This window comes from Xenopus laevis, chromosome 3L, assembly GCF_017654675.1.
Source record: "Xenopus laevis strain J_2021 chromosome 3L, Xenopus_laevis_v10.1, whole genome shotgun sequence".
In the NCBI taxonomy this organism is placed as follows: Eukaryota; Metazoa; Chordata; class Amphibia; order Anura; family Pipidae; genus Xenopus; species Xenopus laevis.
This window is the reverse complement of record NC_054375.1, coordinates 96,807,154-96,823,905: the sequence shown is the minus strand read 5'-3', so window position 1 is coordinate 96,823,905 and position 16,752 is coordinate 96,807,154. Positions and strand designations below refer to the sequence as shown.

Sequence of the window (16,752 nt, the reverse complement as noted above, 5' to 3'; positions counted from 1 at the left end):
CCGGTATATAAGAAAACCCAAAACAAAAGGAAATTTTCAGTAACATATTAGTTACATCCAGAGCGCAGCAACATCATCAAATGTAATGAGGCAATAATTTGAAAGCAAATCCACATTTTTTCATTAAATTGTTTATTATAAAGCCAATTAACAAGTAAACAGAAAACAGAATTTGACCGATCTCAATATTTTGTAACTTTGCCTTTTAACTGTAGCAAGGACAAGGCTAAGCTGTAAATCCTAACACATAGTTTGGTTATGTTTATTACGATGCTGATACATACTTGTAAAAAGCTTGTAACAAAGGACAACAATGGAATCCCAATATCAAATATCTGATAAAACTGTGGCATTTCTGTTCATAGCACCAACCCACATCCCATTAAAATTATACACACCCACAATCAACCCCAGTTCCTAAAACCTTGTAAATGATCCCAGCCATGCCTGAACCCGGTTTCAAATACATGAAGCATAAGTTTATGGCAGCCTCTCTTGCATCTGCCTGGTTGCATAGAGTGCCATTCTGAATTTTCAGCCCCATGTCTTGATTTGGTACTGTCCCACAAAACAAAAACACAGGATGGTTTGGAGATTTACAGATCTGCCTGCAGCTCTGGCTACTCTCTATTCCGAGTGTGAGTGGAGAAAGAGGCTCTCTGACATACTGCTTGTGGTTGGTGCTAACATAAACATAACTAGAACTGAATTGCCCCGATAATAAAATCTTCTTAAGTCCCTGGTAGGTGAGGCATCAAATCTCCCAAAAATGCCTTACATTTGAGCATTATCACAGAAAAATGCCTTTTCTGCTATGTTTAACCATAAAGCCACTGAGCATAAAAAGGTATTTTTCATTAATAATGCCAGATAAACATATGTAAAATATTTTAAATGTGGCGATTTCCTTTGGGTGACAAATCTCCCCATGTGCCATTGCACTTAAGAGTCCCCATGTTCTGGATGTTTTTTGAAAGTACATCAGTCAGGACCTCTATATTAACCTTCCTGTATAAACTGTGAGATTTGTAGCAGAAAGAACAAACCACTATTGTTTTTAGACAGAGGACCTAAGGGCAAGGCCAGACGTGGTGTTTTTGCAGCAGTTTTACGTTGCGTTTTTAAAAAAGAACAGCCAGGCTTATACGCATAAACTGCACTACCACTGAAACTAATGGAAAATACACTATGGCAATTCACACAGGGCACTTGCAAGCTGAAATCCGCCACAGGACGCCAGTATTAAGCAGAAACGCCAATATGTCAAGAAACTACCAAATCAATAGACTCTATGGGATCTGCACGTTTGAAACCACACTTTGCGTAAATACACAGCATATTTTAAATATGGCGTCCAAATTCTCATTGAGAACAATGAGAAGTGCATCTTGGGAAAAGAATCCTACTTGCTGAAAAACGCATGTTGACGGTCCGGGTGGTTTCAGTGGCGTATTTACGCCTGGTTGTTCTTTTTTAAAAACGCAATGTAAAAACGCCACGTCTGGCCTTGCCCTAAATCAGTGCACACCCCACAACCTGCAACCCCAACAGGAAAAACAATTAGGTGTGAAGTGAGCTTTAAAAAAATCAACGCAAGCAACATATTTGTATATTCCAAAATCCAAGGTTATCATTCATTTAGAAGTGTCAGTATGGCTGTAAGTGCTCTTACACAGAAGCAAGATCCATGTGTTTCTGATGCCTTTTAAAAACTTCATTATATATGTATAAAAATGTTGCAGTTTGAAGTAAAATATGTTGATCAATACTGACAAAAATGCATTTTTCAATTTGTTGCAGATTTAAGTATTTCCTAAAGACAGAGAGAGCAATTTTCTAGCCTTAGACATTACACTCTAATTAATAATGGGGCTGTGAAATATTGAGAAACGCATCATACAAGCACAGTGATCATATTTGCTTTCCTATACATGGATAGATTTGCATTGAAAACTGTAAATGCACGTACACGCTGTGTGTGTATGTAGCCTAACAGTGGTCCGAATTCACTCTTTGCTCTTTTACCATTCTGGCAGCAGTAATGTTCATGAACATGGAAACTTAAGGCCTACAAGTAGTATAAGAAAGGCATAGTTATCCAGCATTTTGGAAAAAAAAACATTTATAAATCTTCAGTGGCTAAGTGTTCTAGGACACTTCTTGGAACAGTGGTTAAATTCCAGCTACACAGTTTATGTAGACATTCAATAAACAGATCTGATTAGTGGACGCCTTCATTTTGACAAACAATGTCATCCATCTTTGCACAAGCTCGGACAGATGTTGTAAGCCATTCATATCTTTATTCTAACCAGCCTTTTGGTCCAATGTGAGTGCAACATTGAGCATGTGAAACTTTGAAATAAAAAGATGGTCCCTTTTCCCTATCCTCTCCTTCTGCATTTCAGAAGTGGACCGAAAGAGACTAACAAGATCTCATGTCATTTAAAGTACCGATATACAATAACTCCCAATGAATGGTGTCAGTGCAAAATCTCCCTTGCACATACATTGTCATAATAAAATCAGTAAATACTCCCATGTGCCAGCTTATTGTTGTTCAGATGGTCACTAAAATAGTTTTAAAAGTTGGACATCTGCTTTCCTTGTTAAATGTATTCAAAGGTAGAAGAAAACTGCCAGTTCATCTAGTTTAAAATCCAAACAATAACATTTTAAGCCCGGGCACATAAAAAATATTTGATAATACTGCTTAACTGACCCGGACTTGAAATCGAAGAAGAGTTCATATACATACTGTGTAACCAGGGCATGCAAAAAGAACCGTATATAAAGGTAATCCTAAAGGTTTTAGAAGAATAAAAGAGTTCATAAATGACAGTAACAAAAATCCAATTACATACTAAATTCCATGATTCACAAGTGCTTTGAATGTATTATTGAATTATGTATTATTAAGGAAAGTAAAAACAACAAGTGCAGCACTGTGCTTCTGAATCCAAGACTCCATGTATGAAACGGTGCTCAGACTGGAAACATAAACAGTATTTTCATGGTACAGTATATGTGCTGTGCTTCTGAAAATCACATCATAAGAGTACATTCAGAGTCATTTTAGGCTGCTTTCTAATGAAATGTTGAATACTGATTTTGGAGAGGAAAATCACATTGCATTTTTCAGTTTTTAAAAACACTTATGAGAAGCATCAGATTTACTTTGAGAAGAAACCCTCCGGGAGAAGGAGCAAGTCTCTTAGAAATACGCTCAGCGTTATTTCCAAAGCCGCCTCAGGAATACACACAGAAAGGGAGAGAATTTTAATTTATGCATTTGTTGCTTAGCTGTCCTCTTCATCATCGCTTATAAGATCGCGCCTCTCTGCGTTGGTCTCCCGCTCACGTATAAAGTCTGCACGAATGGCTTCCAGCTCTGACAGCTCCAGGCGAACCTTTTCCAAATGGTACGTGCGTCTGTTGCGGATCTGGCGCAGAGGGAATGGATTCATGTCCACAAATGCAATATTACAGAGCTTCCTGAGATAAAAAGAAACAATATTAGTATCTCATTTATACAGTGATATCTCTTCTATTCCAAAATCAATGTAGAGGAACGGAGCACGGTACAAATCTGAAAATCTGAAATTACATTATTACATTACACTAAGTGGGACATTCACTAAAATCCGAAGTTGCGCTCAGGGGTAGCGTAAGGTTTCGAAGTTGCGCTGGCATTAATTCGCCAAGCAAAGCGAAGTTACGCTAGCGATGGTTAATTTGCATACGCGCCAAATTCAAGTTACAATGGAGGAATATGTAGCAGAACTACACAAGCCTGGGAAACCTTCAAAACAGCAAATAACATTTTTATTTTGCCCTACACATGTGCCCACTGTATAGTTAAGTTGCCATGAGTTAGGAAATGTAGGGGGGAAGGAGGGGAGCCCCAAAAATTTTTTCGATCTTTTTCAGCCTATCACCCATAATAAAGAAAAAACGCCAGCGTTTTTGGGACTTAGAAAAATTTGTAACTTTTTTTGAAGCAATCCCTATCTACTCTATTGCGCTTCGCCTGGTCTGAGGTGACGAAGGAAGTCTAGCGTAAACGGTAGCGTTCAGAACAATGCGCGCGTTAGTGAATTTGCATAGTTACATCCGTTGCGCAAATTTGCCAGGCGTAAGGATGCGAAGTAACACTAGCGAAGTTACGCCAGCATCCGTTAGTGAATTTGCGATGTAACGAATATGCCCAACGCTAGCGAATTCACGCTAGCGTTAGGCGCTTCGGCGCTTAGTGAATTTGCCCCTAAGAATTCATATTTCAAACGAATGCAAAAACCATGATTTGTAAATAACTACTTTATCTAGAGAAGGACCCATTATAAACAGACACATAAACAGCCAAAAAAAAGATGTTCTGATGTTTTTATGTGTTTTAATACACTTAGGGCAGCTTTATAAAAATACATGATTAGAGTTCATTGCAGAAAAATGTATCCTCTTTCTATTCATTCCTATAGGCTTTTTAGAATGGTACAGTATTTATCAACAGATGAAAGTTAGAGTTTACCATTAGATGCTTTTGAAAATCCCATACGAATGAATAGAAAGTGAATGAATTTTTTTGTGAGCTCTGATCTTGCATTTTGATAAATCTTCCATTGCAATCATAGTACTGCGGACCAAGAGGATAGGGCAGAGCAGATGTGCACCAATACTACTTGGCCCGACACTGAATAACAGGACATGTCTCACTGCAGATGGCTACTGATTGTACTCACCGTGCATCAAGGATTGTCCGACTAAAATAGCGCAAGTATGTAAAAATGGACATTGAATCTTGTCGCTTTAGTATCTCTTCTTCTTTGTACTTAAATAATCCCAGTGCAAAGCGGAAGATCACCTAGATTTAAAAGGTATACCATTGAGAAACAAAAAGTGTTTACTTTTGAAAAACATATGTAATACTCAGTGGCGTAACTACCGGGGGAGGCAACCACCACAACTGCAACCAATTTCAGTCCATTTATTCCTACAGCCGCTTCCAAATAACTAATATTTACTTGATGTATTCAGAGCACCTTAGGGTATATCCAGCTGCTAACTCCCTATCTGCTGCTGCACTACACAGTGAAGGGAACTATAATTAAAAATATCTGTGGCAGGACCAGTATAGGGGAATTTACAGCATTTGGGCACAATTTCTTTGATAAGAATTGAAATGTGAGCATAATTAAAGAGTAGGCTACAGGTCTTTGGCCACAGGTTTCCCTCAATTATTTTCTTCAAAACGGATAGATAAAATGGAGCTATTCAGTGTGATTAAAAACAAATTCCACCATCTGTAAATGAACGTAAAAACAATGTCGTAACTACCAGGGGTGCAGGGGTAACTACCCTTGGGGCCCACCAGAGCCACAATAACGGTTATCATGGGTGGCTGGGCAGGGCGAGATTTTAGAGCATGCACGCTTGCAGCACTCCGGCACGTGATTCATAGGGGTTTCAGTTTATTATCTGGAAATACAACTGGACTCATTTTAGAAAAGAGAACTGAAAAACAATGTGTGGTTAATTTTACGCATGCTAAACAGGAAATCAGATTGAGAATATTTAGCCTGAAATGTATAATGCTGTCTAGCAATGGTAAAGAATCAGTGACATGCATAAATGAAAGGGCACCGTACACAATAAAATAAAGACACCCTGCATAAAAACATGTAGCCCAGTGTAGACAGTCACTTGCATACATTACTCCATTAAAGGGGTGGTTTCCCTTTGAGTTAACTTTTAGTATGATGTAGAGAGTGAGATTTGCAGTTGGTTTTCATTTTTTATTACTTGCTGTTTTTGAGTTATTTAGCTTTTTTTCAGCAGCTCTGCAGGAGAGGCCTGAATAAAAAAATGAGTAATAAAAGTAACAATAACAATAAACTTGTAGCCTTACAGAGCATTTGCTTTTTAGATGGGATCAGTAACCCCCATTTAAAAGCTGGAAAGAGTCAGGAGAAGAAGGCATATAATTAAAAAGACTATATAAAAAAAGCAAAGTTAGGGTGCAGTTTCCAGGTCTGCTGATTAGCTGCCATCGTAAAGTACAAAGTGCCGCTGGCTCTCCTGCACATTCTGGGAAAGCAGTCAGTGTGAAGGTCTGCATTCATTTTTAATGGGATGGGATCAAGGTTTGTCGTAAATTAGTTAATTCCTATTTAGCAAAAGTGGTGGCATATTCCAATGGTGTAAAAAATTTCGATCACCACTGTTCTCCCAAATGACACCCCATGGTCAGAGAACAGTACAGAATTTAATTTGTGAGTAGGAATTTAGCCGATAGTTTCAGCCAGATTTAATCCTTACCTTTGACCCCTCATACAGTAAGGAGTCCCATATCCTGAACAAGATGTCACTGACCACACTGTCCACAAACACCACAAGGAACCAGTTAAATGTAATCAAAGTATAATCCACTTTATACTGCTCAAAGTGAGCACCGAGACGGGGCAACTTCTCATTCATCAAGTCCTTGAACACACGCTGATCAACCTATAGGCAAAAGGAGAAACCATTAGGTTAACTTTTTATGTCTGCACAACCAGAAATTCAACTGTAAGGATAATGACGAAGGAGATTTGCCACATGAGGGCAACAAATCTTTAGAAAACTGTCCACTTCTCTGACATTTGAATCGCTGCAAGTAAATCACATTACTTGCTAGGATTTGCCTTCAGTGCAGGAAAATGGAAAGATGGCATTTTCCCATGATTAAGAGGAATTGTTGCGTAATGTGATTTACTTGCATCGATTCAAATGTTAGAGAAGGAGATGATATTTTCAGGAAATGGGTCTCCTGCGATATTGCAGATTTAAGGTGGGTGACAAATCCCCTGCCATGGTTCTAGGAAAAGGATGCTATTTTCTCAGTTTGATCCATATTTGTAAATCTCTCTCCCTGTTTCTGTAGTGAAAGAGAACTTCCACAGCTATTATTAAAAATGTTCAAACTGTAGTGAATGTTACAGGGGTTGTTCACCTTTAAATTAACTTGGTTTTCATTTTTAAATATGTTTGGGTTTTGAGTTATTTAGCTTCACATTCATCAGCTCTCCAGTTTGCAATTTCAGTAATCTGGTTACACTTGCAACCATGCAATGATTTGAATCAGAGACAGGAACAAGGACAGGAGAGGGCCAGAATAAAAAGTAGCAATTAGTGATGGGCGAATTTGCGCCGTTTCGCGAAACGGCGCCGGCGTCTCGTTTTTGACGCCGGCGCCCGTTTTTGACGCTGGTCCAGTTTTTCCGATGCCGGCGCCCGTTTTTGACGCCGGCGCCCGTTTTTTCGAAAAAAAAATTTTGACGCCGGCGAATTTTTACGGCGAATTTTCGCTGGCGTTTCGCGAATTTATTCACCTGCCGCGAATCGCGCAAATTCGCCGCGAATTCGCGCCTGGCGAATAAATTCGCCCATCACTAGTAGCAATAGCAATACAATTGTAGCCTTAAAAACATCTGTTTTTTTAGATGGGGTCACTGACCCCCATTTGAAACTGGAAAGAGTCAGAAGATAAAGGCACATAATTCATAAACTATAAAAAAGAAAAAATTGAGGCCAAATGAAAAGTTGCTTATAATATACTAAAAGTTTACTTAAAGGTGAACCACCCCTTTAAAGGAAAAGAAAAGGTAAGATCACTGAAGGTTGCCAATCATTAGGCACCCCTAGTTGCTTACCTTTTACCATGGGCTCAGTGAACAATAACCGAAGCTGGTGCTCTTTTTGAAGAAAAGGAGTGTCAGCCCAGGGTACCTTTCACTGAGCCGAGGTAATGCCCCTTCCCTCACAGTTTCACCTGGTACAAACACCTGCTCCTGTTAACAGACTTTGACCTACAGCATGTGTGATTAGTTTGCACCAGGAGTGTATGCAAGGCTAAAGCAGATCAATTAAATAATCACAACAATGCAAGAAAAAATTGCAATTGCAGTTCCTCTTTAATATATGTTAACCTCCCCTATACTTCCTACCATTTTGACAATTACCCCTTATCTGGTGCCCACTGACCTTCTTGGTGTTTAGTAGCAAATACAATTTGATGTTAACTAAAACAATTGACCCTGTATGTTAACCAATCTATTTTGCTGACTATATATTTTAGCTGTCAAAGCCAGTGTCTGTCTATTCTAAGCATTGACAAGGTGAGTTCCCAGGCTGTGATAAACATACTAGATTTACTTAATGGAAAAAGTTAATTATACTGATTGCAAAGCATATGGATTGCAATTTTCCCTTTTGTTTTACCAACATAAACATTTAAATAATTAAACAATTAATATTTCTATTTATTTTTCTAAAGTTAATATACAGGAGAGATATACATACAGTCATATGAAAAAGTTTGGGAACCCCTCTTATTTCTTTGTAGTTCTGTTTATCATTCGCTGAGCTTTCAAAGTAGCAACATCCTTTTAATATATAACATGCCTTATGGAAACAGAAGTATCTCAGCAGTGACAAAGTTTATTGGATTAACAGAAAATTTGCAATATGCGTCATAACAAAATTAGACAGGTGAATAAATTTGGGCACCCAACAGAGATATTACATCAATACTTAGTTGAGCCTCCTTTTGCTTTAGACGCCTCCTATTGCCTTTGATGAGTGTCTGGATTCTGAATGGCGGAATATTTGACCATTCGTCCATATAAAATCTCTCCAGTTCAGTTAAATTTGATGGCTGCTGAGCATGGACAGCCTGCTTTAAATAATCCCATAGATTTTCCATGACATTCAAGTCAGGGGACTGTGACGGCCATTCCAGGATATTGTACTTCTCCCTCTGCATAAATGCCTTTGTAGATTTCGAAGTGTGTTTAGGGTAATTGTCTTGTTGGAATATCCAACCCCTGCGTAACTTCAACTTTCTGACTGGTGCTTGAACATTATCCTGAAGAATTTGTTGATATTGGTTTGAATTCATCTGACCCTCGACTTTAACAAGGGCCCCAGTCCCTGAACTAGCCCCACAGCCCCACAGCATGATGGAACCTTCACCAAATTTGACAGTAGGTAGCAGGTGTTTTTTTTGGAATGCGGTGTTCTTCGTCCGCCATGCAAATAGTTTTTTGTTATACGAAATAACTAAACTTTTGTCTCATCAATCCAAAGTACTTTGTTCCAAAATGACTGTGGCTTGTCTAAATGAGCTTTTGCATACAACCAGCGACTCTGTTTGTGGCAGAAAGGGCTTCTTTCTCATCACCCTGAAATACAGATGTTCTTTGTGCAAATTGTGCAGAATTGTAGAACGATGTACAGATACACCTTCTGCAGCAAGATGTTCTTGCAGGTCTTTGTAGGTGATCATTGGGTTGTCTGTAACCATTCTCACAATCCTCCGCATATGCCGCTCCTGTATTTTTCTTGGCCTGCGAGACCTGGGTTTTACAGCAACTGTGCCTGTGGCCTTCCATTTCTTGATTTCTTGAAGTAAATTATTATGCAGGCTGAGAGGGGTTCCATTTCTTGATTCCTTTCCTTACAGTTGAAACTGACAGTTTAAACCTCTGAGATATATTTTTGTAGCCTTTCCCTAAACCATGATACTGAACAATCTTTGTTTTTTTTCGGATATTTTCAGTGCTTTGACTCTCCTCTGAAGAATGACACCATGGAATCCTCAAACAGAAGCACAACTTGTAATTGGCCACCTTAAATACCTTTTCTCATGATTGGACACACCTGCCTATGCAGTTCATAATCCAACCAGTTTGATTTTGACATTTAACAGTATTGAGCAGTTATATGCATTCAAATTAGCAAATTCATGCGACTGAATACTGCTTCACTAAAAATCATTGTTCAGAAAACACCCAGTACATAACTGGGAAATGAAAGACATACCACTGTTATCTTTTTTGTTGGAAGTGGAGTAAATTATTATGCAGGCTGAGAGGGGTTCCCAAACTATTTCATTATTTATAGGGCATTAAATATGAACAAATGTACAGAAACATACACTTGCTTATGCCAGTTACCTGTGAACCTAGAAGGGTTTTGGTGTAATAATCACGTGGCATGAACACCTCTACGATGGTAACCAGACACCAAAAGGCATCTTCCTGATCAAGATACAGAAGAGCGATGGCTGCCAGCCTAAACATACAGAGATGATCATCTTACAAAGAATGCACACATATTCTAGGTGAGAGTTGGATTAAGCACAGGTATAGTACAGGTTACGAGCACAGAAAATCACAAATATGGCACAATCACACACACCTGTACATGAAGGCTATACTTCTGGCAGTGTAAAGTCTTTATACATAGAAGGAGAGATAAGCTTAGTGTAAATCATAATGCTTAGTAAAGCCAAGCTGGCATTCTACAGTTTTTTCATGATGATTTGCCAGCAGTTGGCATGGTTTCATTAGGGTCTATGGATGAGGTTTTCAATGTGATCAGTGTAGTTTCCACTTATATGAGAAAATACAGATGGTACAGACAAATAAGGTTCCTTTGGTAGAATAACCAATGCCAATATGTTTTAGGCACAGGATGTCCCATGGGGCATCAAATCCGATGCTTCTTCATTAGGGGTTTTTAGAAGCATTTGGGAGCAAATACAGGCCACTATATTGTAGTGTAGAATTTGGGGCGGTTAATTTCTATGTTGAGGTGATCAATATGGAGCTGGGGGAGCAGTAAAAAATGGATTTTAGGGTGCACAACCCTATCAGAGTAGTGCTTTTTCACTGGATTAGCCTTTTTAATTAGTACATGGTGTATTTGCTAGATCATAATATACAATTTCCTCCTTCATGTTTTAAAGATCTCGGGTTAATAGTAGAACTGCAACAAGGTACAACAACAACAACAGTACAGTTTTTGGCTTTTTAATAATGTGGTAAATGAATTACTAATGTAGAACGAGTTTGCTGGCTAGTTAATAGTAAGTTTGACCATGATAAATGGTTTTATGAAATAGAGTCTGGTTGAATTAGGATCCCAAAAGAAGGTGCATACTACCATAAACCAGATAAAAGGACAGGGAGAGAAACACAACTTACCGATTTATTCCCTGGCAATAGCCAATATCTGGATTTCTCCAGGAATAGGCTAGCAGAACATTACGGAGCTTCTGGATGCCCTCTGCAGTTGGTGAGGTGTAGTGCTTGTTGTTAGGTAGAGTCCTCATGAGGTCAAGTTCAATTTGTTTGGATGCAGGGTTCTGCTTCTCTAGTGAATTCTGGAGCAGACTCTGGAAATATCCAGGAGCTGTTTCGTCCTTCAGTTTCTTTATGTGCAGGTTAGTAAACCACTTCCACATCCTAGAGCGATGTTCATGGGGAATTCCATTACGAACAAGAGCTTTCAATTCTGGCGATCGTGCCATCTCACGGTTCACTGTGCTAGCAAAATAATTGTCCCATTTGACCACATTAGAAATCTCCTGATTTTCAGTGAGTGATAATGTCTTCAGGTCCAGTGCTCTTACTTTGGCTACCAGTTTCTCCTCCTCTTCATCATCCTCTGGCAGAATCAGGAAACCATGGATGTCATATTTGCTGTGTAAATTGAATAAGATACATTTAACTTGGCAGTTTGCAACTGCTTATTCTCAAATCTACAACCCTTGGCAATTTGCACATAAATTGGAACTATTTACGGTTACCCAAAGTATAACAGCTATTGCTACCTGTATATGCCTTAATTGGCTAAAGGCAAGAAATAAGACTTTATGTATGGATTGTATAGTCAATAAGGCATCGATACTTTTCTTAAAATAAAGAATTCTTGGGTATAAAGACTGAGATAAACAGTAACTAGACTAGGCACTAGAAATACAACTGTTGCCATTAGCAAATTTCTGATTTATGCCACTTTAACATTTTCTTGAATGCCAGAAAAGTAATGATAATGAAGGGAAAATATAAATTAACCCTTTGATCTCAAATAAATATGCCCCTCAGAATGAATTGTATAAATTTAAAGCAGTAAAGTTCAAATCATTGACTGTTCTATTCTCTTTGGATTCATGTTTAGTATATTTTCCACTAATGACAGTCAGAGGTCAGCTGGGAGAAATAATACCAAAACAAACAAGTAAATAAATAATACTTTGCCAAAACACAGCAATCTACTTACTCTTCATAATAATTTTTCTGTGTAAAATGTAAAAATAGAAGTGCAGAGTTCTACTACACACAGTGTTTAAAAAGCATGCAAACTATACAAAATAAGGGGTTACATTAACTAGAAGTGTAGGACCACAAACTAAGTTACTAGTTGATAATGATCATGGATTCTATAGAAATAGAAAGTAATTGAAAAAAAGTCTATTTCTGGTGATGTGAAAACAACTGAACTAAAAAAAATTTGGACAGTGAACATTATAAGTTTATGATTATAAAGTTGCCAAATCATACTAGGTCAAATTATCCTCATGTGGTGGTCCACATACTGGATCTATATACTGTCATATTTTTATTATAAATTTATTTTCAATTTTCAGGTACCATTTTAGTTGTAAACCAGAGCTTTTTGGCTTATTTATAGGTGAATATTTCATACCTAACTGTCTGAGGTTTCACAAATGTCTGCTCGGGCTGCTCAGCATTCTCCACCTTTAGTGCATCCTCTAGTAACTGATTCACAAATTCTCGAGCTGTTCCTGGGCCATCTGAACACACCGGGGTCTTCATTTCTTGAAGGAGGACAAGATACTTGCTCTCAATCTGGCACATTTTGGCCTCTAGGTTGGAATACTGAGGGGGAAAAGTCATTGATATTGCACTGAGCCTGGTTAATGCGAATAACACTGGTTAAAATGAACAATACAGCATTCTCTCTTTATGGCTAACTAGGATACAAGTCTTTAAGCAACTGTTGTATAAGACCAGCTGGGCTTTACAGTGTAGAGCTAATTCCTCCCTGTGTGTGTCATACACATAAGGTATTTAATCATGTGCTGGGGGTGTTGTATTATCCACAGGGGAGGAGAAGACATATAAATTTAAGTGTATGTTTTAAGCATAGGTGCTTCTGCTTGCGCCTGTCCGCAACCCCAAATTCCCCAGCCACGTGCTCGCACAGGCACAAGCTTGTCAATTAAAAGAAAAAGGGGGATTTGAAACAGGCCCCCCTTTTCCCCAGGCCCCCCTTTTCCCCGGGCCCCCCTGTGACTGCGGGGTCTGCTTCCTCTATAGATATGCCATTGGATGTGTTACAAAATGGTTGTAAATATAATCATATTGACAGACATAAATCCACCAAAATATAGACTCAATCGCCACTTTTCAAAGAAAAACAGTTTACAGACACTTTTGTGAATATGTTGTTAAAATGGCAAAAATGGAGAAGAAAAACAACATTTTAAATGACATTTTCTCCCAGCTCTGTATTGCTTCCCCCAATCTCCATTAACCCCACTTTTAGGTGCAGTATGGGGGGGAGTCATTAGCATATTTATAGGGATTAACAGTCTATTGTCAGGGTACAAGCCTTGTTTTCTTTAGACTAAACTAGAAAAAAAAATATTTATATATATAGTTTATAATATATATATATATATATATATATATATATATATATATTTTTTTTTTTTTATATATAAAAGTAGCTTATTTCTAAGCAGCAATGGGGACTTGCAGGGAACTTAACAGGAACTGGTGCATGCTTCTGCTCGCGAGGGCAAGTAGGAGCCGGGACCCTGTGGCCTAGGGATGGCCAAACTGGAAATTCGGGCCTAAGGATCTGTGCAGTAGCACTAAAATTGAAAAAAACAACTTCCGGGAGGTTTTACTTCATTAATGCCTAATGATTATAACATAATGTATATGGTACTGCATTCATCATCTGACAGACTGGGCACAAAGCACAAAGTATGTGTTCTGCATATTGGTCAACGTGGCAGTGATCATTCATACAAGATGTAACATTGAGAATCACCTGATTCACCTGAGGTTTAGTGCTAAAGGCAGGAACATTGTCAGTAAAATGATGTTTAAAATGTTGTGCACTGACTGTTTAAAAGACAAAGTTACAGAGGTGTAGATGGAGGTTTGTTAATATGGTGGGAAATCTATCACCACTTTTTTCGTCTCAATATCACCACTTTTGTGACTTCTCCCTAATGTGTCAGAATACAGGCCCACTAAGTGGAAAGTTGTCAGAGCTCACCCTTGCTTCCATTTCTCTCTCACGTCTTTCAGAGTTTCTTCGCAAAGCAGAAAGTTCCAGTATTTCTTTGTTGAGAAATTTATTTTGTGCTTTGTAACCTTGCAGACTGTCCTGTGGTGAAATAAAGGAGATGCGTGTCATTAATTTAGCCTGTAATTTGTGTTGCAATTATTTCATTAGAAAATCTTCTTTAACAAGGAATTTCTTGTTAAAGTTTACTGCATGCCTTAACATTGTAATAATATTACCTGTGCGGCGGGGTCGCCCGCCGCGCCATCGGCGCGGATCCATCGCCATCTTGATTTCTAAAAAGGTACAGGCGTGCTGGCGTGATTACGCCAGCACGCATTGGCGCACGTTTTGGCGCGAAATTTGAAGGTATTTAAGGCCCATTCATACTCCCAGCCAGTGCCCGTGATAGAACTTTGTTTCTAAGTGGTTTCTGAGCCTAGTGTATCTGTTCCTGTATTCTGTATCTTGATTATCCGTGTTTGACCCTGCCTGTATCCTGACTACTCTGAACTCTGTATCCTGACCCTTGCCTGCCTACGACAACTCTTCCTGCTTAACCCCTTGATTGACAACCCGGTTTGACCCTTGCCTGCCTGACGATTCTGATATCCGCCTGCCTTGACCCAGCCTGTCTGACCATCCTTCTGCCTAATCCTTTTGTACCGTGACCTTTGGCCCAAAAAGACTTTGCCAACAGCCGTGCCCCTTCGCCAGCCAGAACATCTCGCCTTGCACCTCTCGTTAATTCCAGGTGGCACCCAAGTAAGCTGAGGGCTCCTCCCGAAGCCCAACGGTGGTCACACTACTGGTGAAGCCGAGCCGAGACCAGGGTGCTTGGCATTTGTTCTGGTATCGGGTGCCGGTCGTGACAAACATATTACCACCAGTAGGGATGCACTAAATCAATCTTTTTTATATTCAGTCAAATGACTGAATCCTAACCCTCACTTCTATAATGAATCTGTGCAGAATGAAAAAAATGTTGTCTTCAGTTGTCCAATGCCTTAAAACTCCAGTGACTTTAAAGGGGTTGTTCACCTTCCGAACACTTTTTTCAGTTCAGTTGTTTTTAGATTATTCCCCAGAAATAAAGACTTTTTTCAATTACTTTCCATTATGTTTTTTACTGTTTTTCCAAAATCTAAGTTTAAAGTTGAATGTTCGTGTCTCTGGTGTTTGAGTCTGACAGCTCAGTAATTCAGGTGCAGATTCTGAACTGTTACAATTTTGCAACATTTAGTTGATACATTTCTCAGCAGCATCTCTGGGGTATTATCGACTATAAAAAAAGTATGCATTGATACATTAAAATATAATATACAACATTGGTAGAGTTGAGAAATATAGATTCCATTTTAAGAAAACAATTTGTATGAATCTTTTTTAGTGAACAACAAATCTTTAAAACACAACAAAAAGCTTGGAAATAGTTAATAGTTCTCAAGGAGGAAGTACGTCTTAGATGACGAAAACTTCCAATGCTTTTTAACCCATGTGAATGTAATTGTTATTTGATGCCATGATTACGTGTGGTGACACACGAAACGCGTTAGGACGATAGATGTTTGTGTAATAAAGTAAAGTGATATTTTACCGCTGTCTGGAGTCCTGCTGAGTGCATGCCAAACTGCCGATTTCCAAGTCTTGATGTCTCCCCCATGCTGAGGGTTCGGGGCGCAGCACCCGGGCCACCAAACAGGAGCGGTGAGTGACCCACAACTTACTGCATTGGAAAGTTAAAAGCGGAGGGTTCGGGGCAAGTGCACCCGAACCATTTTAGAATAGCGGTGAGCAAGTTTTTAAGAACGTAAAAATAACCGCTGAAGAGAGAAGGCTTCCAATATATTGAATTAAACATACGCAGGGGGTTGGAGCGCTCCCGTCTCTTTTCCCCAGTTTAGTACATTATCGACTATTGTATCAAGTCTAACAGCTGCCTGTAATGAAACCCAGAGATTCTGCTCAGTAGGGACAAAGATAAGAAATGTATCAACTAAATGTATCAATTTAGAACAGTTGACAGGGTCGGCGACCCCCCAGAACTGCTAAGAAGGTGAAAAATGACACTTTACACATCAATATTAGAAAAATGGTCAAACATAGAAAAAGTCGTTATTTCTGGTCATCTATTCAGCACACAAAATGCTTCATTTAGTGTATCCCTAAAATCTACAGATGATTAGTGGCCACTCACACAAAACACTACACCACATGCTTCAGTAAAATGAACCAGCTTTTTATTTCTCAGAACTCACCTCTCTCTCTCTCTTACTCATCCATGACACCTAATAACGTATTTTAACTACAAGGCCTAAAGAAAAACAACAACATTTTTTGGTTGACTAGAGCATATAGTTAAATACTGCAAATGAAATTAAAGGGAAACTATACTCCTGAACATTGCAGGTCTCTATTAAATGCCACACAGGGTTGATTCTTAGCCTGTGGGAAAAACTCAGGCTGAGGATCAGCTTCTACGAGCTGGTGCACAACCCCTCAAGTCACCACCATACACCACGTACCTTACCCTGTATTCAGCACCTTGTGGAAGCAATGTGCGTGTGGCAGGCCCGGACTGGCAATCTGTGGGTTCTGGCAAATGCC

The 16,752-nt window shown here is 39.0% G+C and overlaps 1 protein-coding gene across 1 annotated transcript in view; it reads right to left on the bottom strand.

Annotated features, from left to right (window-relative positions):
* Positions 1-3,141: 3,141 nt before the first annotated feature.
* tbc1d2b.L (TBC1 domain family member 2B L homeolog) overlaps positions 3,142-16,752 on the bottom strand; it is a 37,719-nt gene continuing 24,108 nt past the window's right edge. Inside the window, exons 7-13 of the mRNA XM_018252874.2 lie at positions 14,137-14,247; positions 12,529-12,722; positions 11,025-11,522; positions 9,993-10,110; positions 6,316-6,501; positions 4,740-4,861; positions 3,142-3,495 (exon numbers count right to left, since the gene is read on the bottom strand). Coding sequence (XP_018108363.1) covers positions 3,300-3,495; positions 4,740-4,861; positions 6,316-6,501; positions 9,993-10,110; positions 11,025-11,522; positions 12,529-12,722; positions 14,137-14,247 — 1,425 coding nt within the window. The 3' untranslated portion in view covers positions 3,142-3,299. The remainder of the gene's footprint in view (positions 3,496-4,739; positions 4,862-6,315; positions 6,502-9,992; positions 10,111-11,024; positions 11,523-12,528; positions 12,723-14,136; positions 14,248-16,752) is intronic.